Source organism: Bos javanicus, chromosome 1 (assembly GCF_032452875.1).
Source record: "Bos javanicus breed banteng chromosome 1, ARS-OSU_banteng_1.0, whole genome shotgun sequence".
NCBI lineage: Eukaryota > Metazoa > Chordata > Mammalia > Artiodactyla > Bovidae > Bos > Bos javanicus.
The window spans coordinates 3,882,907-3,909,536 of NC_083868.1; the positions used below are offsets into that span (position 1 = coordinate 3,882,907).

Consider the following 26,630-nt stretch of genomic DNA (forward strand, 5'->3'; position numbering starts at 1 on the left):
TAAAATCTTATTCCAGTTAATTCTAGTTAACTTGAACCGTGGCTTACATGGCTTAAGTAAATTTATTTATATCAGATTATTTCAAAGAAAGAGAAACTGTTAAGAGAAAATGGTAATAGCTATAATCAACCTTTGAATAAACAACTAGGTAATTCCTTTGAAGGAAAGGTTCAAAGGGCTTTCAAGTTGCAAGAGGGCAGCTGTAGAGATATTTGATCCAAATTGCCTAACTCAGAAGCAAGAAAACACCTAAGACACTGGGCTTTCTTTGCCTCAAACATCTCCCTTCTTCTCCCACCTACTCTGTATGAAAAAAAATGATGAAATGCAGATTCTGCTAAACAAAATGCAGTTCCCAGTTGCCCTCTGGGATGGCATAATGTCTCTTTCCATTCACACGTTCATTAGGGCTCTTTGGTTTAGCGGGTCAGGAGAGAATGGGCGCCAAGCGAGAAGTTCTAACAAAGGGACACCCAGTTATCAAAGCCTCCTTTGCAGCTGTTTCGGGAATTCTGGTTCCTGACCCCTGGTTTCTGACATGGCCCACTGTGTCCAGATGAGCTACAATGCCTGCCTGGGTACCAGTTCAGAAGCTGCCAAGCTAAGAGGCGATGACTCTGCCTAAAATGGCTTCTGGTATCTAAAGGGTCCCCCTACCCATCTCAGGGGACCTGTGGGCTCTAATGTAGGTCTGCCATGTCTTCATCTTATTTGTACAGGTCTCCTCTAAGAGGGTTTATTATGTGGCCAGTGTGTGTGTGTGTGCTCATGTGCCCAACTGTGTGCTGTCCCACGGGCTCCTCTGTCAGGGGATTTTCCAGGCAAGAACACTGGAGTGGGTTGCCATTTCCTCCTCCAGGGGATGTTCCCAACCCAGGGATCGAACCTGCATCTCCTGCATTGCGGTCAGATTCTTTACCCCTGAGCTACTGCGGAAGCCCAGCCAAGGTGTGAGCTACTTGCAAATGTACCCACAATTTACAGAGACCGGTTCTTCCAGAATCTTCTCAGCAGTGGAAAGGTCTGTGCTTTTCAACACTCTCCCCTCTCACTGTTGATTGTCTAGGGCTATCACTTGAAGAGAAAGAAGCGAAAACACACGCAGGGGCAGAGAGAGAGGCAGAGTGAAGGGCAGAAACAGCATGGGGGTGCTGGGCGGGTAAGGGGACCGCCTGGCAGTGGCCTACACTGTGCTGGGGTCGCCGGCCTCGGCACAGACAGCGCGCAGCGGAGTGGGGTGCGCTCGTTCACACCATAATGGACACCCAGCCTTCACACCGTCTGCTCTCTTATACACTCTGCAGCTTCAGGGCAACTCTGTGACTGTTCCCCACACATTTTCCAAAGACAAGTGCCAGGTCACCCTGCCAGGGAACCCACAAAGAAATCTCCTTTCCTCCATTCCTCACCCCCCACCCCCACCAGGACGTGCCTTTGTTTAATGCTGCAGACCTCGGAAACCAGGAGCAAAAAGACATCCTGCAGACATTTCAGAGTCTGCCTTGTTTAAGGCTGCTGTACCTGGCTCTCAGGACAACTCAAGTGCAATAGTAAAACAATCTGATTTAAGGAGGAAAAAAAATTATTTGATCATCCAAGAATCTTCTAAGAATACATCCTAACACATTTGAGTCAGTTCTAAGGAAGTGGATGAACCTAGCGGCTATTATACAGAGTGAAGTAAGTCAGAAAGAGAAGGATACATACCGTATATTAATGCATATTATGTGGAATCTAGAAAGATGGTACCGACAATCCTACGTGCAGGGCAGCAAAGGAGACACAGATGGAAAGAACAGACTTTTGGACTCTGGGAGAAGGAGAGGGTGGGCTGAGAGAACAGCACTGAAACATATATATTACCAGATGTAAAATAGATAACCAGTGCAAGTTTGATGTGTGATGCGGGGCACCCAAAGCCAGTGCTCTGTGACAAGCTGGAGGGATTGGGTGGGGGTGAGGGGGTTCAAGATGCAGGGGACACCTGTATACCTATGGCCAATTCCTCTTGATCTGTGGCAAGAACCACAGTATTATAATTATCATCCAATTAAAATAAATAAAACCCGAATACATCCTAAAAATCCCTCGGGTCGGGGGGGGGGATTGGTTTCCTCTTAATTATTAATGTCCTAATAATGGGTGTATTTATCAACACCTGTCAATGATGCTTAATCACCCAGGCCTGGAGTGCCTGGCAGCCTCTTGCCTGTTATTGGGTTGGAAGCCATCTGGGATCCCAAGGAATATAACTGGTCATTTGAATGATGTGTTTTAGAGAGTCTGGAGATGGTTTTCAGTATTTGCCAAACAAAATTTCCTTCTTGGGTACAAAAGCTAAAATTCACAAAGTTCTGTTAATCCTTCTCTTTTCTTCTAATAGAAAGTCTTTTCAAGCCCTCGAGGCAGAAGAAATGACTTGCACTTGGGGTGGGAAAAGAAAGAAAGGAGTAAAAGATGGGGCTAACATCTGGCTGGAAACATGATGCCCTGTGATTTTGCCAAGAGCAACCACACAGGTAATCAAAAGTAGAATATATCTGGAGAAGAACCCATGGGATGAATTTGCTTACGGACCCTTAGTGGTGAATCAGTTATGATTCACTCCACCCTGGAATTTCCTCCTGATTGGCACAGACCTCTAAAGCAGCCCTCTGTTTCAGTCTGTACCATCATCTGGTACTACGGGGCTAAAGCGAAGACATGAAAAGGAGGAGGTAAGCTGCATTCCCTATTATTTCAGTGCCCCTACATTCACTGAAAAGTGGAATAAAACATGGCCAAGCTAAGAGCAGCATTTTTGAACCAAACTATGTTCCCCTTTTCTTAAGAAGCTTTCAGGTGAATTCAAGTAAAAAGAACCCCTCCACAAGTTCAGCTCCATCTGAATTAACAGAGAAGCAAAAGTTAGAAGAATCCTAAGAACATGTTTTATGTTTAAATGATTCAAAACCATGCTTAGATGTTGCAGGTAAAAGGAGATGAACTAGAAGTATTGTCTGGGGATTAGAAATAGACCATGGTAATTTTCAAAGTCAGAAATAAATAACTGAGAATTGACAACACAGCACTTAAAGGATAATCTTGCTTTAAAAAAAAAAGTCATACCTATCAGCTTGATATTATTGTCTTCATCTAGCAGCAAGTTTTCTATCTTCAAGTCTCTGAAATAAACAAAACCATACAACATTTCAGATAAGCACTTGAAACAGTGGAATAACATTTTGCTTCCGAAGGGAAACGAACTGTTGAGAGCCACTTTGAACCAACCCATAAGGCTTGCTGCCAAAACTCACACAATCAATAAGTAAATATTTATGAAACGTGATATACGTAATTGCTGCAGAGTCAAAAAGCTAAAGGATTTCAGAGAAGACAGAGAGCAAGGAGGGCAGAACCAATCAGCTTCCAAAAGAAGTGGGGCCAGAGTTGAAACTTAGAAGTTAATAAAAGCAGGAGACAGTAGAAGACATCATTCAAGACAGGCACTGCCAGAACAGTTGAGAAAATACAAATGGGACCATGTTTTCATGAGTTGGTGAGCAAAACCAGCCAGAGTAAGGAATATTCTGGCAAACAGTTTCTTTTTTTTTCTCTTAATTGAAAATACGATTATCAGTCCTACAACCTTCATACTTGGAGCCCAAGTGAAGTGAAAGTCACTCAGTCATGTCTGCCTCTGCGACCCCCAGGACTATACATTCCATGGAATTCTCCAGGCCAGAATACTGGAGTGTGTAGCCTTTCCCTTCTCCAGGGGGTCTTCCCAACCCAGAGATCAAACCCAGGCCTCCCACATTGCAGGCGGACTCTTTAGCAGTTGAGCCACCAGGGAAGCCCATGAGTTATCCACAAATCGGCAAGGGATAATAAACTATTTTGCAAGCAGCTATTACGGTGGACAGAAAAATAGACCCCCAAAATGTCAGGGTTCCAATCCTTGGATATGTAAACATTACATAACCAAAGAGAACTAAGTTTGCAGATGGAATGAAGATTGCTAATCAGACGATAAGTGGCTTTTGATCACGGACACTGAGATAACTCGGGAGGTGGGAGGGAGACACATGCTCCAGGTCATGCCGAGTGTGAGGGGTTGGTGGTACCTGTACAAGCTGACTGTCAGCCCCTTGAAGGTATGAAACATTCTGCCTTGCTTACCACTGTGCCCCAGTACCTTTGCACATTCCGTAACCCAGTAAATACCAATGAATCTACATTATTAAAGAGATCACTTGGGATTCCGGAAGAAAAAAACGTGGGTGAAGGTATAAGCCATCTATGTCAATGATCATGAGCACCTTAAGTTGCAACCTGTCAGCTCAGACACACCATGAACATTAAATGTGTGAGCATATAGTTAGTTCCCTTCTATATATACACAAAATGCTTTTTCCCATTGTTTTGAAACACAGCATTCTTGGTCCAGCTTTTATGTTCACACTTCTGAATACAGACATAGCCAAAAGAGTTATTTTTGTCCTCTTATCTCTATTGTTAGGACTAGAAGAGTATGGTCATGATAAACAGAAATGGTGACTGATAGCGAGCAGTTCTTGGAAGTGCAGAGATGAGGGGAACAGCACTTGCTAGAACTGTAGAGGCACAGGGAGCCAAAGTGCCCCATGGGGACAGGGGTTTACAACTTGGTCTCAGCACTGCCACCTCATCCTGTCTTCCAAGAGTGGCCAGAAATCTGGATTCAATCCCAGTTTTTCAACGTTGGCAACAAATTCACAATAACAACCACAGAGCGTGGGCCAACCTTACAGGCAAGATCCAGCCTACAGACTACCGATTTTCAACCTCCGTTTGGGAGGAAGCTGAGCCTTCAAAGGACATGAGACGCCCAGGGAGAGGGCAGAAAATGAGGCGCCAACATGCTGGCAGGAACAAGGACATTCAGAGCCAGCTAAGAAGGAACAGTAGGGCAAGTACTGGCACAGGAATGACAAAAGGGCAGCACTTCAAGATGAAAAGAGTTAAGGAGTGGAGTGCAGGAAAAGATGAGCTCGAAACAGTCACCTCTGGATTTCAAAACTGGAATCCTTGACTCTTGCCTTGTAGCCTTAAGGCTGAATACCTGAATAAGAAGGGAGCATCTGGGGAAGGTAGATAGATGGTCCCCAGTCCACGTGTGGGCTTCCCAGGCGGCTCACTGGTAAAGAATCCGCCTGCAGTGCACGAGACTCGAGTTCCATCCCTGGGTGGGAAGATCCCTTGGAGAAGGAAATGGCAACCTACTCCAGCATTCTTGCCTGGGGAATCCCATGGACAGAAGAACCTGGCGGGCTACAGTCCATGGGGTCTCAGAAGAGTCAGACACGACTTAGCAATTCAACAACAACAAATCCAATGGGAAGAACTGTACACATGCCCTTCGATTTAAATAAAACCATACACTCAAAAAACTGTACCAGTCTTTAAAAGATGTCACCTATGTTCAAATGCAGGGTAAACCCTCCCCCATCACCACCATATAAAGTGATCCTCCTCACTTTTCCAACGGGAAGACTCTGCCCCTCAGAAGGTTTTTTGGAAAATACAAATTATAATTTTTAGAAATGCAATGAAATGATAAAATGACTATTTACACTATTTATCTATGAAGCTGCACCATCTTATTTCAGAGCATATACTATCATCTTAACATAATTACTTTAGAAATATTGTTCCCACGCCCTCACATCTTACTGAAACAATTTCATTCAGACTCGTGGCAGGCAAGAGCAGGAGTCTCCAGTGTAATGCTGGAGTAGGTTGCCATTTCCTTCTCAAAGGGATCTTCCCAACCCAGGGATCGAACTCGAGTCTCATGCACTGCAGGTGGATTCTTTACCAGTGAGCCATCTCAGTTGACTGGATGTTTGAGATAAAGCACCATTCGAATCTGTATGTGATGTGCTTGTTGGAAATATTATCCCAAGCCATTTAAATAATAAGAGCCCATTTAAAATCTCTATAAATTATCCACTGAGTCAATTGATTTTAGAGTGGTCTCACAAACTCTCACCACTGTGAGTCATATCCCTTTAGCAGCTGTTATTAAAGCCACGCAAAATGCCATCGCCTCCCTTTCCATTGGTTCCCTCAGACTTCTAGAGTTTCCAAGGCCATCGGTGAGTCAGGTCAAGGTTAACTAGTATTTTGCTGTTGAAAATAATGGAGACTGTACCCTGATACTATGAGAGACTTTGCAAGCATTCTGTAAGGCACTTCTTCCTTCCTGAAAATGAGAGACTATGTCTTACCCTTATATTCAAGCATATATAGTAATTCCCGGCCACTTGCACGGACTCACAAAACAATGTGCCAGCAACAGTCCAAACTGTGAATTCTGTGAAAACTGATTATAAAGCAGCAGCACTATTTTAGTCTAAAAGAGGGCCACAGTTTATTTCCAGCAAAATTAAACCTCTTTCCCTGGGAAGCATGGAAGCCACACGAAGGCATTAAAGGAGAAATTTGGTTCAGAACAAATATTATGAAGAAAAACAGCTTAAAGAGGTGAGGACAAAGAATGCAACTGCCAAGAACAATAAAAACTAAGCTGGATAACTCTGGGGCCACAAAATACCAAGGAACAACCAACCACAGTGATTAGAAGAATGATATAAATGAAAGGCTAAAAATAAGAGAAGATACAGAAGAGAAAAAAAGGCCCACTTTTAAAATAGGGGAAATGTCATAAAACCAGGGTAGAAAGTATAAAAATGTAATTATTACGCTCAGTCATGTCCAACTCTTTGAGACCTCATGGTCTGTAGCCCACCAGGCTCCTCTGTCCATGGAATTCTCCAGGCAAGAATACTGGAGTGGGTTGCCATTTCCTTCTCCAGGGGATCTTCCTGACCCAGGGGGTGAATCTGGGTCTCCTGCACTGCAGGCATATTCTTTACTGTCTGAGCCACAAAGGAAGCCCCCCAAAATAAGAGGAGATGTAGAAGAGAAAAAAACCCACTTTTAAAATAGGGAAATATCATAAAACCAGGATGGAAAGTATAAAAATGTAATTATTAGGCAAAAGGAGGAAAATGAAATCAGTTTTTCTTTTCACCTGTTGCATCCCCTAGACACCCACCCCAACCCCTGGGAAAAATGCTCACAGCAAAGCTGGTTAATGGCCATTTACCCATACCTTTTCATCAAGGTTTCTAAAATATTCCAGTGACAACCAATCGAACTGCCCAAAAGTTTCATGACTAGTTAATGGAAAGTTAGGTATATCAGTCTCCACCCAGATCAATGTATTTAATCTACCCAAATGAAGGGAATATTCAACCTCTTTTGGCTTTATTTCACCTCCTGATTTGTCTTTGGAGGTTTATCTACAAAGGAGAAGAAGACTTTCCTTCTGACTCTAGGGAAAAAAGGCTCAAAAATAATATTTTAAAACGTCATTTTACCCTAGGATATGAATGTTTACAGCAGCTTTATGCCTAACTGTCAAAACTTGGAAGCAACCAAGATGTCCTTCAGTAGGTGAATGGATATACTAACTGGGGGGCATCCCAGACCATGGAATAGTCTTCAGTCATACGAAGAAACAAGTTATCAGAACTCCCCTGGTGGCCCAATGATTAAGATTCCAACTTCCAACACAGGGGATGTAGGTTTAATTCCTGGTCAGGGAACTGAGACCCCATGTGCCTTGTGGCAAAAAAAAAAACAAACATGAAACAGAAGCAATATTGTAACCAATTCAGTAAAGACTTTAAAAAATGGTCCACATCAAAAAAAAAAAGTTTTTTTAAAGAAGAAATGAGTTACCAAGTCATGAAAGTCATCGGAGAACCTTGCATGCATGCTCAGTTGCTAACTCATGTACAACTCCTTGCAATCCCAAGGACTATAGCCCAGCAGACTTCTTCGTCCACGGGATTTACCAAGCAAGAATACTGGAGTGGGCTGCCATTTCCTTCTCCAGGGGGTCTTCCCGACCCAGAGATTGAATCCAAGTCCCCTGCACTGGCAGGCAGGTTCTTTACCACTGAGTCACCAGGGAAGCCTGGAAGACCCTTGGTGGTAGTTTAGTTGTGTCCAACTCTTGTGATCCCATGGACTGTAGCCTGCCAGGCTCCTCTGTCCATGGGATTCTCCAGGCAAGAATACAGGAGTGGGTAGCCATTTCCTTCTCTAGAGGATCCTCCCAACCCAGGAATTGAACTTGGAACCGTAAATGCATGTTTTTAAGTGAAAGAAGGTTGTCTGAGTAAACTATGATTCCAACTCTATGACCTTCTGAAAAAGACTGTAGACTTAAAAATGTTCACAACTTAAAAGTTGAGAGTTATGTTTTAATCGGCAGGAATTTTTAGGACTTCAAGCCCAGGAGGAAACATATCAAATAACCCTGAAGGAACTGCTCCAAGGAGGTGAGGAGGAGAGCTAGGTTATGTAGAAGTATGTAGACTACCTACAAAGGCAGGTAGTCTGAACGTCAAAAGATTATTATAAATTAAAGAAAACCAGCTGTCCCAAGTTAAGGAATTCAGCACCTTGCGGTGTATGGGAAGAGCAAGAGTCTGGCCTCACTGAACTCACTCCTTTGATATGCACTTCCAGTCTCGGGGGCCAGGATCCTGTATTTTCACATCTTGAGGGTCCTCAGGGCTCACTGCAGGGAGTGGCTGTGGTCTGATGGCTACTAGATGGCAGCTATTCTTTCCTTCCTGAGTTCCCTCAGGGCTCACTAGCTCACCATTTATGATGGCTGCAATTACTGATGTCTACGACATCCTTTGTTTAGTGATATGGCAGGAAATATTCCATTTCTCAAGAGAAAACTACAGACAAGGAGAAGATCACCAGTTGCCTGAGGTTGCAGAAGGAGGGCTAGAATGTACAGGTAGAACACATTATTTTAGGGCGGCAAATTTATCCTATATGGACTTCCCTGCCTGCGAATGCAGGAGACTCGGGTTTGATCCCTCGGTCAGGAAGATCTCCTAGAGAAGGAAATGGCAACCACTCCAGTATTCTTGCTGGATAATCCCAAGGACAGAGGAGCCCGGTAGGCTACAGCCCACAGAGTCACAAAGAGCCAGACATGACTTGGCGACTAAACAACAAACGATTCTGCACACTACAGTGGTGGCCAGACGGCACCACGCATCTGCAAAATTCATAGAGGGCACAGCACGAAGAACACCCTAATGGACCATGCAGCCTGAAGAAACCGAACGTAAACTGTGTACATTACTTAACAATAATGTATCAATACTGATTCAGCAATTGTAGCCAATGTCCTATACTATCACAAGATAGAATAGGGAAAACACAGGGAAGGGAAATGGGAACTCTCGTTCTGCATGATTTTTCTGTAAACCTAAAACTCCTTTAAAAAATTAAGTCTATTAACTTTTTCAGTAACACTTGGATATTTTCCCCTTCCTAAGAGATCAGTACTAGGAATGCTATGCCCCCCTCCCGCCAAGCCTCATTCAGGATGTTCCCTGTGGAGCATCCTTACCACCTGAAGTTAATTATGAGTCCATTCAGCACAGCGGGCCACTCAGACCCTCTGCCCAGCTATTCAACAATGACTCTAAAGACCATGAACGATCTCGTGAGGCCAAAAATTGAAAGATAACTTCTTGAATAATAAAAGAAGGATAAGGGGATTTCCTGATGGTCCAGTGGTTAGAACTCTGCACTTGAACAACAGGAGGCAAGGGTTCAATCCCTGATTGGTCTACTAAGATCCTGTAAGCCATGTGGTACAGCCAAAAAAAAAAAAATTAAAAATTAGAAGGGTGAATTTATTCACAAAGTTTTAGTGTTAGCATATTACAATGCACCGTGTGTGTGTGTGTGTGTGTGTGTGTGTGTGTGAGCCACTCAGTCATGTCCAACTCTTTGCAACCCCACGGACTGTAGCCCACCAGGCTTCTCTGTCCAAGGAATTCTCCAGGCAAGAACATTATAGTGGGTTGCCATTCCCTTCTCCAGAGGATCTTCCCAACCCAAGGATCAAACCGGGGTTTCCCACACTGCAGGCAGATTCATATATATATATATATACACACATATACTGGCAGGCCTCTGTAACCCAGAAAACCTCCCCATGGTGCATGTGAAAAGCATGGTGTTTAGCTCCATCCCAAGAGCGAAATATCTGTCTGTATTCGGTGTCAGGTCTGTGAGATGAGAGGGAAGGTCCTGACAGCTGACCAGTTTGCACCTGACGATAAGGCGATGCTCAGTTTCACATTTAACAGCCCGTGATGGGATCAACCACCTTGCGGAGAAGAGAGAGACGTGGAGGGCTCTTCCTCCCGACCTGCAGTGGAACAAGTTCCTCTCTGTGGCCAGCTGACTGCAGGCGGTGTGAATGAGTTACTGAAAACGCCGGGGAAGGAAAGAAAGTGGTCCCTGAATGGACAGGAACTGGCTTTCCCTTGACCAGTAGGGCTTCCAAGAGGACTCGGGACAAGTAAGAAGCGGGACAGGGCGTGTGTGGCGGAACCGGCGATCAGGACAGTGCTGGGGGGCTGGGGTGGGAACGCTGTGTCCTGGCAGCGAAGGAAAGCAGTCGATGGAGGCCCTTTGCCCCAGCAAGAGGGAGCACAACCCAGAGGCTTCTTGGCCCTTCTCTGATGACTGAGCAGTCCCAGGAGAAATGTCCGGTGGGGCTCCTCATGGCATCCATCCCACAACCCCCGCAACCGCAGACCCAGCACTGGGTCCGGTTGGAGCGTGGGGGGGGGGGGGGTAGGCATTTTTCCAGAGATTGAGAGGAAGGCCCAAGGGGAGAGCCCTAATCACCAGCCCTTTGTTCTGGGTTATTTCAAAAGCACAAGCTCCAACAGGCCTGACTAACAATTAAAGGTTCGCCCACAGGCTAGCAAGCATCCCTCCCCCTCCACACCCACCCACCCAAAGGCTCCTTTAAAGGTATCCCGTTCAAGATGGTAATCTCTAAGGTTTGGAGACAGGCCAGGAGGAACTCTGCCCTCCCAGCCCCAGGGGGTGGAGGGGAAGACCCTGTTGCCATAACAAACAAGGGGGTCCTAGGGCGCCCTAGGGGAGGGGAGGTGCAGCTGCTGGGGAGACAGGGCAAGGGAGTGTGTGTGCACGCAGGCTTGCAAGGGGAACACATGCTCGTGTATGAGAGTGCGCGTGTGTGCAAGCACACGTCTGTGTGTGTACGTTTGCCTGTGTGCACATGCACAAACATGCTTCCCAAATACCAGGATGACGGGGCCTTACCTCACGAGGCAGTGAAGGTCAGGCCTCTAACGAACCCCAGGCCTAAAGAAGAGAGCTCGCCCGTGGGGGGCCACTCAGGGCTGAGACCCAAGATGAAAGGGAGGAACTGCTGCTGCTGCTGCTAAGTCGCTTCAGTCATGTCCAACTCTGTGCGACCCCATAGACGGCAGCCCACCAGGCTTCCCCAACCCTGGGATTCTCCAGGCAAGAACACTGGAGTGGGTTGCCATTGCCTTCTCCAATGCATGAAAGTGAAAAGTGAAAGTGAAGTCGCTCAGTCATGTCCGACTCTTAGCGACCCCATGGACTGCAGCCCACCAGGCTCCTCCGTCCATGGGATTTTCCAGGCAAGAGTACTGGAGTGGGGTGCCATTGCCTTCTCTGAAAGGGGAGGAACAGAGGGGCATAAAGCGGAGGCTGCCAGGGAGGGGAGAGGAGGTCAGAGGGCTGTAGGCGGGGGACACGGGAGAGCTGGTGGAGGCCTAGTGTGGAGGAGGGGGGTGAACCTGGGCCAGGACGGCAGCCTGAGAGTAGGGCAGACAGGCTCCAGAGGTCGGGGCTCGCGAATGGACCTGCGGAGCCGCCCTGGAAGAGTCACTTAAACGCTCTGAGCTCCTGATTCTTTCTTTGGAAAATGGAATCCTAAGAGGGGCCACCTGGCAGGGTTGATTGACAGGCAAGGATGACAGAAACAGGCCCTCGCAGCTGCACCAGCGTTGACAGACACTAGGTGAGGCGCCGGTGCGGCAGGGGAGGCGACGAAGCTAAAGGTTCTGAGACACAGTGAAGGGGAGACTCGAAAACAGATTTCAGATAATCGATTCCCTCGGTGATAAGCAGACAGTTGTTGCTGTTCAGTCGCTCAGTCCCATCCGACTCTTTTCGACCCCACGGACCGCAGCACGCCAGCCCTCCCTGTCCTTTGCTGTCTTCCGGATTTTGCTCAACCTCATGTCCATCGAGTTGGTGATGCCCTCCAACCATCTCATCCTCTGTTGCCCACCCCCCTTCTCCTCCTGCCCTCAATCTTTCCCGGCTTGGGAGGCAAATGAAAGGTCAGATAGAAGGGGCCCGAGACAGGAGATGGGGAGCCTGGATCAGACTCAGAGAGGACTAGGTCTGGGGGAGAAAGTTGTGCCTGCGGAGATGGCCACAAGATGGATCTTAGTAATGAGCTAAGAATAAAGCATTCAAGAAAAGCACATAACTCCCCAAGGCAACAGGCATTTTGCAGTGAACAAGAGTTTTTTTGTTTGTTTTTTCGTATATTTTTTTTTAGTTAGGTTTTATCATCAAAAGCGCTGTATTAAAACCAAATGTGGGAAACGGGAAGGCGGTTTAAGAGGGAGGGGACATATGTATACCTATGGCTGATTCATGTTGCTGTGTGGCAGAAACCAACACAATATTGTAAAGCAATTACCCTCCAATTAAAAATAAATAATTTTTTAAAAACCAGATGATTTTTTAATCTTTGATTTCTTTATAAGATGAGCAATTTGGTTAAATGCAAGAATAATGTGTTAAGCATGTAACCCGATTTATTTATTCAAAATGAAACCTTTATTGAATTCCTACAATGCTCCAGAAATAAATTCTGCTCATACAATGGAAGAGCTATTCATTCACTAAAAAGATGTCACCCAACAAAATGTGACCTGAAAACTAAATAAAATGGAAGTCAATGAAGAAACACCCTTAAAATTCCACAGAGAATATGGAATATTCCAGAAAGAACATGAATTGGAGACCAGAAAGCTTCCATCCCAGTGCTAACTCTGACACTAACTGTATTCATTCAATTTCCCTTCACTCATCCAACAGAGTCTTACTGTGTCTGAACTGGGTTGGGCGCTGGGCTAGATGGTGGTCTGTGCAAAAGCCAGACAGGAAACAAGCCAGTTATCTTGTGAAGCTGAAGCTGAAGCTCCTCCAATACTCTGGCCACCTGATGTGAAGAGCCAACTAATTGGAAAAGACCCTGATGCTGGGAAAGACTGAGGGCAGGAAGAGAAGAGGGTGGCAGAGGATGAGATGGTTGGATGGCCTCACCGACTCAAAGGACATGAGTTTGAGCAAGCTCCTGGCATTAGTGAAGGAGTTAGTTGTGTCCGACTCTCAAAGAGTCGGACACAACTTAGCGACTGAACAACAGCAATCTTGTGAAAAGTACTTGGAAAACAAAATAGAAGGCGCTGGGGAGTCTATGACCAGAGAAGGGACTCCTGCAGGAGGTGAGCTTCTGAGCTGGGACCTGAAGGATGAAGACAATTCAGCCAAAGATTTCAAGAGCCTGGTGGCTCACCTGGTAAAGAGTCAGCCTGCAATGCAGGAGACCTGGGTTCAGTCCCTGGGTTGGGAAGATCCCCTGGAGATGGGAATGGCTACCCACTCCAGTATTTTTGCCTGGAGAATTCCATGGACTGTATAGTCCATGGGGTCGCAAAGAGTCGGACACCACCAAGCAACAACACAAGCAGAGAACAGCTCTGGGGCCTTGAACGCACAGGACTCGGCCTCCACAGATAAAACGAATGAGGTGGGCTCAGTGGTAGTTACAGCATACATATCCTCAGTACTTCCTGAGGGTCTCGAGCTAAGCACTTTACAGGAATTGAGTCATTTAATCCTCACAACAACCACATGAAGTGGATAATCCCTTACCCCTATTGTGTAGTTCCGGAGAGTGAGGCACAAAAGCCTGAGAGATGTGCCCAGTGCAGCTTTTCAGAAGTAGACCCAGAACATGGATACAAGCAGTCTGGCTTAGAATCCACACGCTGACCACGGTGCAACCCAATTCACAAACTTGTCAGGCTAGAGCTTTGTGAAATCCCACATTTTTTATCATGTTTTCTCAGTCCCCATTAAACAAAAGAAACTTTGATCTATATAACCAGTGTCTCCAAATATGTGCTCAGGCCCTGGGATCTCCAATAGTCCCCTCCCCCCAAGTAAAGCAGAAGTCACCCCTCTCTCATCCGCCTTCCCCTCTCTCCCCTCTCCAAAGGAAACCAAAAAGGTAAAAGAACTTCGTAAAACCCCATCAGCACAGGTGGGATCTGCTTCTTGTCAGGCTTACGAGAACAAAGAAGGGTCCCCTCTCTTGCCCGGCATTCCTCAGAGTGCAGAAGGCCCCTTCCCAGCCCTGATGAGTGACTGGGGTCACGGCTCTGGGAGCAGCCGTGTTGACACACGGGCGCCTGGTCCCTTTGATCACGCATCTCTCTCACTCCCAGTCCTGCTTGTCTCTTCCTGCTTAGGGATGGCGGTATTGTATTACCCGGGTATGTTTTGTCTGTGCAGCTTGATTGGACTTTGTTATTTTGAACAAACAGTTGAATCTCAAATGAGCCTCTCGGCATCAGCATTTCTGATGATGGATGTTAAGGTCGACGCTTTTTGTATGATAGAAAAGTCATCAGATGTTGGTGTGAGCCCAGTTGAGAAAAAGAAAAATGGGGAAAAAGAAACCCTTGTTAGAATTTAAACCCAAAGTTATCTCAGGCAGTCCTCAGAGGGTGTAATGAAGATGTGAGGTCCACATTCTAACTTTGCGTAAGTGAACAACCCCACTGCTGCAGCAGATGACATGAAAGGTGTATGGCAGGTCTTTTTTTTTTTTTAATAACTTTACTTATTTTTGGCTGTGCTGGGCCTTTGTTACTGTGAGAGCTTTTCTCTGGTTGTGGCGAGAGGAGACTACTCTCTAGCTGTGACACGCGGACTTCTCACTGAAGGGGCTTCTCCTGTTGGGGAGCACACCTCTAGGGTACCTGGGCTTCAGTAACTGCGGCACGGACTCAGTAGTTGTGGCTCATGGGCTCTAGAGCACAGGCTCAATAGTTGCGTTTCGAGGGTTTAGTTGCTCCGCAGCATGTGGGATCTTCCCAGATCAGGGCTCAAACTGATGTCTCCTGCATTGGCAGGCAGATTCTTTACTACCAAGCCACCAGGGAAGCCCAGGTTCAGTTTTAAATGAAGTCCTCTGCCAGCTAAGGAAATCTACTTTACAGACGTTTGGTTTCCTTTTTTCCCTTCTACTTGTAATAGTTACATGATTTTTAAAGAGTCACTTCCTTTAAAAGATATTTAAATAGCTCTGGATCGATAATTAAATATTTAGATTTAATTTCACAGGAAATGAGGGCTCTGCCAGGCATTAAGCTGATGATGATATGACGATACAGTATCAGACTCATCAGGAACTATGCTTTTTAAAGCAGCCTCTAACATACATCACCTAAAGCCCTTTAAATCATATAACGTAGCCACCAAAATTCATCCTAAATCCTTTTGGATGATCCAATCTGTTTGCTCAGAAATCTTCCCACTAGGGACACCAGGAAATCTCTGAAATGCTATCTAAACTCTCTTCCTCATTTGAAAACTCTAACCTCGAAATATGCGTGTATGTTAGTCCCTCAGTCGTGTTCGACTCTTTGCGACTCCATGGACTGTAACCCACCAGGCTCCTCTCTGTCCATGGGATTCTCCAGGCAAGAATACTGAAGTGGGATGCCAAGGGGATCTTCTGAACCCAGGGATCAAACCCAGGTCTCTTACACTGCAGCCAGATTCTTTACCATCTGAGCCACCAGGGAAGCCCAACCTTGAAATAATTTATGAATTCTTTCCACCTCTGCAGCATAAAGGAGACAATTCTCCACCATTAAAAAAGGCTACAGTGTATTACCAGATTATGGCTGCTAGAAGTGAGACACTCAAAACCTTTGAAAATTCAAGACATTCCAGATATAGCCACCCAGGAATATATTGGAAACAGTTTCCTGTGATGTCTCCACCACCTAATCACCTGTGCCCACGTGCGCTGACACTCATTAAGGAGATTTCTAGAGGAGAAAATGAAGAACTCCTCCAAAACGGCACCTGTATTTCCAGCCTTCCCTAACTTCAAAAGATCTGAGCCTTTGCCACTACTGGCTGATGAATATATTTCCGAAGAGGTAGGGAACGAAGCGGAATGCCGGAGATCAGAGAGAGAAAAAGCGCACCCTCGTTGCTATCAAAACATTATTAAATGCATTCCTTTGACGTTCTGACAGTAATTGCGCTGAGAAGGACTGGATTTTGTTAAAATTACTTTAAAAGGGTTGTTGAGAATTTCCTGCGGGAGAGACCAGCAAGCAGTGCACAGCCTTCGCTGGCTTTCCCTTTGTTGTCCCGGAAGCTCCGAGCCGGGGCGCATCTGATTTTTGACAGCATGAAACCCGTGTAATAACACCCTGAGTCCCTCGGAAAGCTCCACCCCCAGTTCTCTTTTCCTCCATGACCAGCGGAGTGGGTAACCCAAGCTGATTCATTCGCGAGGTTTCTGCCTTTGTCGTCTTCATCACCAAACCAGGCATCCTACGATCATCATGTACCCCATCGTGGCAGAGCTCTGACACCGCAGGTTACACAAGGGGGTTGTTAACAGCCAAAAATAGGGTTATTCACTTACAATTTCTGAATGTTCCCTTCCTTGCTGATCAAAACTCAGAAGAGTTCTGATGAATCGTGATTTGTTAACTGTGTCTGACTAAAAATACGTACATGGAGAGATTTTCTTACCTTAGCAAGGAAATGATCTGCCTGAATGGGGCCTGGCCAAGGCTGGCTCCTCCCCCCAGTGCCCCCTCCCCCAGCTGGGGACCTCCCCCCTCCCCCAAGTTCCGCCCCAAGCCCGGGACCTCCCCCTCCTCCCAGGCCCCCCCCCACCCCAATCCCGGGACTTCCCCCTCCCAGTTCTCCCCTCCCTCCAGTTCCCCCTCAAGCCTGGGACCTGCCCCCCCCCCCCCCCCCCCGCCAAGTCCATCCCCAAGCTCGGGACCTCCCCCTCCCCCAGTTCCCCTCCAAGGCTGGGACTTCCCCCTCCCCCCAGTTCCCCCCAAGCCCGGGCCTCCCGCCCCATCTATGTCCCCCCACCCCCAGCCTGGGGCCTCCCTCCAGTGTCCCCCTGTACCAGAGACTTCCCCACAGTGAGTCCCAATCTGATTGGGACTTCCCCTCAGTGTCTCCCTGCCCCCTCCACCAAGACCTCCCTACCGTGTCCCAGATTCAGGCACAAGGGGCAGAGCATCCCTGGCCAAGCCCATTGGTACAGTTAACTGAAGGAAGCCACTCATAAAAGACCATGTCTTGTTTCCATTTATATGCAAGATCCAGAATAGGCAGATCCACAGAGACAGACAGAAGACTAGTGGTTATGACCAGGGCCTGGTGGGAGGGGTGGGAATGGAGAGTGACTGCCAGTGGGCACCCGGCTTCTTTTTGGGGGTGATGGCAATATTCTAGAATTAAGGCAGTGAGTATAGTTGCACAACTCTGAATATACTGAAAATGACTGAATTGCACCCTTTAAAATGATAACTAATGGGATGTGAGCTGTATCTCAATACAAAATTTTTAAACATATGTGTGTGTATATCTATATAATTCCTTGATCTTAGTTTTTTAAATGAGAATCAATTAAACATGAGCCCTAATTTTTCTCAACAACCCACAGTAATTATGAATTATAACTCCATGAAGAAGTATGCATTTATTGATGAAGTCAACACTTTTTCGGGAGGAAAAGAGGACACTTTCATTTTTTTAAATTTTACTATATTCTATTGACCTTATTTTCGGAGAAGGCAATGGCAACCCACTGCAGTACTCTTCCCTGGAAAATCCCATGGACGGAGGAGCCTGGTAGGCTGCAGTCCACGAGGTCGCTAAGAGTCGGACACAACTGAGCCACTTCACTTTCACTTCTCACTTTCATGCATTGGAGAAGGCAATGGCAACCCACTCCAGTGTTCTTGCGTGGAGAATCCCAGGGACGGGGGAGCCTAGTGGGCTGCCGTCTATGGGGTCGAACAGAGTTGGACACGACTGAAGCGACTTAGCAGCAGCACTGACCTTATTTTAGTCTAGCACTAAAAGTCGGCCCCTCCCACCAACAGCAACACTGCCAAGAATTCTGTCTCCATTCAGTTTGCTTGCAAAGTTCCTCCTCAGGAGGGAACAGGCTATTCCAAAAAAAAAAAAAAAAGTTTGCTTTTCATAATTATTTGCAAGGTTAGTTTGGGAACAAGTTTAGTTAGTTATGGGGAACAAGCCTCACTTTCAAAGGCAAGTTCACAATTCATGTAGTGATTCAATTCCATTGAATAAAACAGCTATTAAGCAACTACCATATGCAAAGCAAATACAGTGAAAGCACCATCAAGCATTGCTAAAAAACAGTCTCATGCCATCTTAACGTTGATGCTTCTTTCGGGCACCTGAGCAAGAGTTTTTATTGTTTTGGAAATAATAATAACAAGAGCAGCCAACACTTAAAATGCCCCTATTACATACCAAACGCAGTTCCAAGTTCTTTCCGTATAACAACTCATTTCCCTTTATACCAACTATGAGATGAGTATCATGATTATTCCCATTTTACAGAAGAAGAGACTGAGGTTCAGAGTGGTTAAGTAACCAGGCTAGGGTCACATAACTATTTAAAGGACAGAGCCAGGATGGATTCAGCCTTGCTTGACTTGCACTGCAGCGGTGCGTCTGGCCCAGAGTTGGTGGCCAGCATCACGGCGCGGCCCTTACCTGTGGACCACCCCGGCCCGGTGCAGGTGCTCCACTGCAGAGATGAGCTGCCGGATGTATCTACGGGCTTCTGCCTCCTCCAGCCGCTTCTTCTCGTAGATTTTGTGCATCAGGTTGCCCCCAGGGCACAGCTCCATGACCAGGTAGTAGCTGTTCTCCGTCTCTAAGATATCGAGGAGCTGGGTGATGTTGGGATGGCGGATCATCTGCTGGATCTGTCCCTCTCGACGAAGGTTTTTGGTGACGTAGGTGTCTTTCTTGGCTCGCTTCTTGTCAATGACCTTGATGGCCACCTAAGGAGACACCAGGAACACGGCTGTTACCAGACACTGCAGGCGAAGTTTACCCCCTTGACTAGCCACAAAACCCTAGGAAGACACATCGCTCCTTCTCCGCACCAGGAGCAAAGTCTGATCTGAAATAGCATCCAGGGAGAAAAGAAAAATGTTACATCAGCAAAGGCCGGAAGAGTCAACCACGAAGGAAGAGAATGTCATTCACTCAGGCCAGCTTGAAGAAGTCTGGAAGGCTCAGTGAAGAGTCAGTGTCAAACCTGGTGTTTTATCCTGCGGAGAAAACACCAAGGTCACCTCCAGCCAAGACCCCTCCCCTCCCCCACCCCACCTCGCTCAGATCTCGTAATTGCTCCAGGTTGGGTCCCCCCAGGCTGTCATTTCTGAAACAGCCAAATCTGCCTCCATCTTCAGTTCTGGGGTGTGTTTAGGGAGCTGAGGGGTGCAATGCCCAGGGATTTGGTAGCCCTGCCCTTCCTCCCTACCCTTCTGTGCTCCACACCGGGCCCTCAGGTCTGGCTGCCCCTGGCTTCCAGTGGTCACCTCTTTCCCTCTGAATCACGACGCAGGTACTCTTGGCCCCAAGTCAGGCCCAACCTGTTGCTGCTCCAAAGTCACATCTCTGCTGCCACCTGGATGCCCCTCCTGGGTCACTTCCCCTACAACCAACACGTCACATGTATAGACCCTCCAGCTTTGCAGAAACGGAAGGAAGGAAGGAGGAAGGGAGGGAAAGGAGAATGGAATAAGGATGGAGGGATGAAGGGAGAGAGAAGACTTCTGCCCAAGTCTCCACCTTCCTACCCTTCTTTCGTCGGCTATTGCCAATTCACTTACCCAGCCTTAAAACACAACACTGTTTTGCCCTCTTCTTTTCTTACTTATGTCTTCTCTCCTCTCTAAGGCAACCAGCCATTGACACTTCATCGTCTGCTTGTGCTCACTGCCTCTCTCTCACTTTTCCTTCCTCTCTGTCCCCACGCCAGGCTGCATTCATCTGGGACCTTGCCTCCCAGCTTTCAGATGCCCTGAGTCTGTGTAATACTCGAGCAACCCAAGGGGCATTCTTCTATGAGGCTGTCAAGCCACTGGGCTGCAGGACAGAAACACTGGACCTTTCATTTCTATTTATTTCTTTTTTTTGTAATTATATTTTGTAACTGCTTCATAATGCATTCAGTGTACAGAAGTGTGATACCGATTAATTAGTAAACAATTAATAGATGATAGATAGACAGATGCTGGGCAAAGACTGAAGACAGGAGAAGAGGGAGCCAAGGATGAGATGGTTGGATGGCATCACCAATTCAATGGACATGAAGTTGGGTGAACTCCAGGAGATGGTTAAGGACAGGGAAGCCTGGCGTGCTGCAGTCCATGGGGTCCAAAGAGCAGGACACGACTGAGCGACTGAACAACAACAGACAGGCAGATACGTGTTTGTACAAAGGGGCTCAAATGTTCTTTTCTTTTCTTTTTTTTAACACTAATCCTCTATCCTAAGTCCTCCCAGGTCCTGGCAACCACCACTCAAATTGTAACTTTTTAATGGGAGGATAATTGCTTCACACTGTTGTGTCAGTTTCAAATGTTATTTTCTTGACAAGTTTGTGATAAAAATACAAGTCTGGCCACCCCTGCTCTGGACTATGACATCAATGTCCTGCCTCTTTTCCTTGATACTCACCCCGGCCCCTTGAATTCACACTCTGCCCTGCCTTGATGTCTAGAACTCTGATTTCTTGCTTGAAGCTCTTTGGGGGCTCCCTGATGTCCATCGGGCAAGGTCCACAGCCTCAGCCCAGCACTGAAGCTTCTTCTCCCGCCACTGTTCAGCCCAGACTCCGAGCTCCCCAGAGCAGGTCTCCTCACTCCCTGTGACCACACTACTCTCCACCCTCTTTACACCTTCAAATCCTCAGACACTAACTCCAGTCCCACCTTTCTCCCAGAAAGTCTCTTTAACACTCCTATCGTATGCTCCCATCATACTACCACCTGCGATACCATTTAGAGCACCAATCCCTCCCCTTAACACAGGGACCACTCCCCACTTTGCCACATTACAGTACTTTATAAATGATGAGTGACCAACAGGTTACTAACAAGCAAATCAGTGAACCTTTTTTTTAATCATTGAAGCAAAACTAGCTGAAAATAGCTTAATCTAGCTATAAACAGTTTATCATTTCTTCTAGAACAGTCTTTTTTTTTAAAAAATTTGAGATGTAATTGACATATAACATTGTATTAGTTTTAGGTATGCAACATAAATATTGGGTGTATGTCTCTATTGGGAAGTGTTTACCATAATAAATCAGGTTAACATCCATCACTATAGTTATAAACTTGTGTGTATATGAGACTTTTTATGATCTTCAATATTAGCAGTTTTGCAAACATACAATATGGTATTGCTAACTACTGGAGGAGGAAACGGCCGCCCACTCCAGTCTTCTTGCCTGGAGAATCCCATGAGCTGAGGAGGCTGGCGGGCTACAGTCCACAGGGTCACAAGAGTCAGACACAACTGAGCGACTAACACTTCCTTTCACTTTCATTGCCAACTACAGTCACCAGGCTGCCTGTTACATCCTTCGGATTTATCTTACAACCAGAAGTTTGTACCTTTTGACCACCTTCGCCCATTTTAATGGAGATTATCAGGCCCTTAAGCCACAGATATGACCAAGAGCGAGACAATCAGCCACTAGACCAGATAAATCAGAACCTGCAACATCCCAGGGCGACGTGAGGCTGATGCTATCTGCCCACAGAAGTGGGCTGCAGTTTGGTCTACCAGTTCAGTATATACAAAGCCAAGAGCTTTAAAAACTGTATTCATTTGCGACAAAATATATGTATATCTGCATAACACATGCACATATATACACACACAAATATATATCCATCATCTTGTGGGGGCAGAAAGAGGAATGCTGAAAAGTACAATTAGATTCTGTCTGCTCAACTCTATGTTGCAACATTTTAAAAATTACACCCTTTGGCAGTGGAATTCTTAAAAGTACTGTGAATAAACAACAGTCTGAAAGCCCGGCAGTAATACGATCTGCCTTTCTTAACAGAGCACACAATTATTAGGAGGATAATTTATTTAGCTCTTTCATTGCCTGGAGTAGGTTATATAATGGCCACTCAAAGACATTAAGCCCCCATGCTTAGAACCGTGTGAATGTGACCTTATTTGGAAAAAGTGAAGGATGCTGAAATGAGATTAACCTAGATTATCTGGGTGGCGCTAAAGGTCACCGCAAGTGTCCCCATAAAATAGAGGCAGTGGGAGATTTCACACAAATACACAGAGAAGTCCAAGTGGTGAAGCAGGCAGAGATGGCAGGGATGGAATAATACGGCCACCAGGCACTGGGAGAGGCAAAGGAGGGATCCACCTAGAGCCATCGGAGGGAGCACAGCCTTGCTGACACCTTGACTTTGATCCAGTGAAATTGACTTTGGACTTTGGCCTCCACAACTGTGATAGAATAAACTTCTGTTGTTTTAAGTTACCAAGTTTGCGGTAACGCATTACAGCATGTGTGTGCGCGTGCTAAGTCGCTTCAGTCATGTCCGACTCTTTGTGACTCTATGGACTGCAGTCCACCAGGCTCCCCTGTCCATGGGATTCTCCAGGCCAGAATACTGGAGTGGGTTGCCATGCCTTCCTCCAGGGGATCTTCCCAACCCAGGGATGGAACCCACGTCTACTAGAGCCACCTGGGAAGCCTGTGCATTACAGCAGCCACAGGAAACTAACACACCAGGGGTCCACTCCACCATCATCTGACATCTTGGTTCCCAAGTTCTACTGATTCTCAAAGTCCCTTTGTGAAAACCCTGAACCCTAAGGCAGCCCCGCCTAGAGAAGCTATCCTATAAAGGCCCCTCTCTATTTTTAAACACCTTCACTTGTAAGCATTGCTAAACTTGTAAACTCTGTATTGATAATACTTCTGAAGATGGAATGACATTCTTGATTACACAAAACTGTTCAATCAACTTCGTCTGTAACAACTGAAATGGGGGGGGATGAATGGGAAATTAAGGAATTGGCAGTGATCAATGATCAGCAAAGGGAGGCATCTAATTTAATTTGACAGTAATCAGAGATTTATAGGCACTAATTCTACCCAGGGGAAGCCCACTGTGATGATGGGTCTCTAGCTGAAAAGATAAACTGCTTCAGTCAGGACAGTTTTAAACAGTAAAATTAAATCTGCACAGATGGACTGAGGACCCAAGTTGATGGACCAGACTAGAACTCCCAACATGGTCTCTGAGTTTGTGAATGGGCTGTGGGGTGGGGGGTGGGAGGTGTTGTCAGGGGAGTTTGTGAGTTTCATCCTGAGCATATGGAGAAAGAAGTTTTGCTGCGAAAGGTCAATAAAACAAAGTCTCCAACTTTCTGATGGCTTCAAGTTGCATAGCCTCCTGAAATTTTACAGAGGAATCTGCTTTCAAGGATTGCCCCCACATTTCCAAGTAAGTAGCAAAGTCTGAGAAATTACTAGAGAGAGGTGAACACAGCACCAGTGGACCACAGGTGAAACTGATCATTCATCAGCTTCTCATTAACTAAGACACCATACTTATCGCAGTATGGCAACTCCCACCCCATCATCACTCCCAGGCTCCTGCAAAATAAATACATAAATAAATACCTCTCAGTGCATAAAATCAGCAAACTTTTAAATAGCTAAGCTCACACAAAAGAAAAGGAAATATCCCAAGGCAAAAAAAAAAAAATTGAATAGATCCAAGATGAGGCGGCAGCAGCTATGGTATAGAGAAACAGAAGATGCAGGGAAGAAGGGGTGATGGCAAGGAAGGAGATCCTCAGAAAGCAAAGGAAGAGGTTGGTCTGTGGGAAGCCCGGCTCCCTCCCACACGGGGAAGGAGGAGAAGGAGAAACACGCCTATCCTGATTCCTCTGGAGAGGGGCTAGCTGCGGAAAGGCATTCATGCCTAATGACCCCTGTGACGTCTTAGGAGAAAAATTCCAATGTAGAATTTTACTTAGAATGAGGGATACACAAAGCGTGTGGCCCCAGTCTCAGCACACACTTCCACAGACCCATGGGTGTGCAAAGATGATGTTCACAAAGCACTCAGTAAAATGTCTGGCACTTAGTAAGAGCTCCTTAAAAAGATGTTCTTATAATCATTATCGCTTTGCTTTCACTGAGGCCACCTGTAGAGGGTGAAGAGCATTCAAAACTTAGTTCAGCCAAGAAAAAAAAAAAGCATCGCCTTGACCTGTCACCTTAGCATATTAAAAAAAAAAAAAAGAAGCAGCAGCAGCAGCAGCAGCAGCAGCTTGAATCACATTTGAGTGTTTCGAACTCTCTGGAACAGAGCTGCTTTTAAATCCAAAGGCGGTGGTTTAATATTAGTCTACTCTCTCATCTCCTTTAAATATTGACTTCATTCAGATTGCCTACATAGGATCAGACTTAACAGGATTTAAAATAATTCATCCCTTCATCCTGGATCACCCTTCACTGCCTTTAAAATTCATTCCTCTGAAATACATCAAGGATGGGTCACGTATCCAATCTCCAAAATGAAAAGGCAGATGTAAAATGGATCTTCATATGACGGAGAGGAAGGAAAGCACTGATCAAAGACACTAGTCTTTAATATCACAGAAACATGCGTATATGCTTCAGCCATTATACAATGTCCAATGTGTTTCTGTACGTTCAGCCTTCCCTTAATCAAAGCACTTTTATTCATGATGTTTTAAATAATCAGAATGCATGGAGAACAGGAGGCTCTGATCTGAATGAATTTTCTTTTTACGTAAAAATGAGCCAAGAACAGCTTTCTTTCCAGGACATGTTGGTTTCTTAATAAATATACTAGGTTAAACTCGAGTGAATCTTTTCTTCTTTAGCAAACTCTTATTAAGGCACCTAAAATATAGTTGACACTGTTATACACGCCACGCGTACGCTCTGAAAGAGACATGGATCTTCAGGCCTACTGGTGGCCATAATTCAGATTTTTTTATAGTGATTTAGGATGACCATCTGTCACAGGCTGAATCGTCTCCACCCTTCCCACACCACACCCCCAAAGTCACAGCTGAAGCCCTAACCCCTAATATGACTCTATTTGGAGAGAGCTATATGCAGTAAAAAGGTTAAACGGGCCCCAAAAGGTGGGGTTATTGTTGCTGTTCAGTCACTAAGTCACTCACGTTCAACTCTTTGTGATTCCATGGATTACAGCACGCCAGGCTTCCCTGTCCTTCACTGTCTCCCACAGTTTGCTCAAACTCATGTCCCGTTGAGTCAGTGATACCATCCAACCGTCTCATCCTCTGTTGCCCCCTTCTCCTCCTTCCCTCAATCTTTCCCAGCATCAGAATCTTTTCCAATGAGTCACTCTCCACATCAGGTAGCCAAAGTACTGGAGCTTCAGCTAATCTAATTGGACTGGTGTCCATATAAGAAAAGGACGAGATGCCAGAGACCTCTCTCTCTCTCCACATTTGCACGGAAGAAAGGCCATAAGAGGCCACAGCAAGAAGCCGGCCACCTACAAACCAGGGAGGGAAGCCTCATGAGAAAGCAATCCTATGGGCACCTTGATCTGGGACTCCCAGCCTCCATAAATGTGAGAAGATAAATGTCTGTCACTTAATCCACCCGGTCTGTGATCTTCTGCTGTGGCTACCCGAGCAAACTCATGGACCACCCAAGCATCACACAATCCTACGAGATACCCTTACCCTGCAGAAGAGCACAACTGTAAGAACCAAGGGCGAGCGTCCATCCTCCAAGGGCTGGGGTCAGGTCTGACAGTTCCTTTCCTGCTGTTTTCCACACGCTGGCAACTCAGAGGGTGGCAGACTATGGCAGCCAGACATGCAGATTCCCAGGCTGGGCGCCTGGACTTCAAAGCCGGCCCCTCCCGCCTGGTGCCTTGGACCACACTAAGCTTCAGCTTCCTCATTGTTACAGAAAATGGAGGGGCGATCAAAGTGCCTACCTTATGCGGTGGTGAGCCCTGGGAACGTTCCTGGAAGCCCTCAATAAGTATTAGGGTCTGTGTATTTTGTGTAGGAAGAGTGTGTAGAACCAGAAGCCAGGAAGCCCCCCACCTGGCTCCCACCCCCGCCACTCCCTGAGGTCCTCACCAGGGTCCCCAGGGCGTCCTGACCACCCAGTCCGTGAGGCCACTCTCCCTCCTAGCCTCCTGCTTTTCCTCCTAGCCTGATCTTGCCAAATTGCTGCCGCAGGCCGCCTCCCTCCTCACATTAGCAATGTACTGTCCACTTCCCAGATGCCTACGAGCATCCATTTAATGACCAGTCCCACCACCTACATCCTGCTTACACCTCTTTCCCAAACTTTTTTTTTTAAGTTATTCACTTTAAATTGGAGGATAATTACTTTACAATATTTTGCCGCTTTTTGCCATACATCAACGTGAACCGGCCATACGTAGACCTCTGTGTCCCCATCCCCCCTCCCCGATCCTGAACGCCCCTCCCATCTCCCTCCCCAC

At 46.3% G+C, this 26,630-nt stretch overlaps 1 protein-coding gene across 1 annotated transcript in view; it reads right to left on the bottom strand.

Annotated features, from left to right (window-relative positions):
* Window positions 1–26,630, bottom strand: part of HUNK (hormonally up-regulated Neu-associated kinase) — a 129,960-nt gene that overhangs the window by 65,346 nt on the left and 37,984 nt on the right. The window contains exons 2-3 of the mRNA XM_061415467.1: window positions 18,805–19,097; window positions 3,109–3,164 (exon numbers count right to left, since the gene is read on the bottom strand). Coding sequence (XP_061271451.1) covers window positions 3,109–3,164; window positions 18,805–19,097 — 349 coding nt within the window. The remainder of the gene's footprint in view (window positions 1–3,108; window positions 3,165–18,804; window positions 19,098–26,630) is intronic.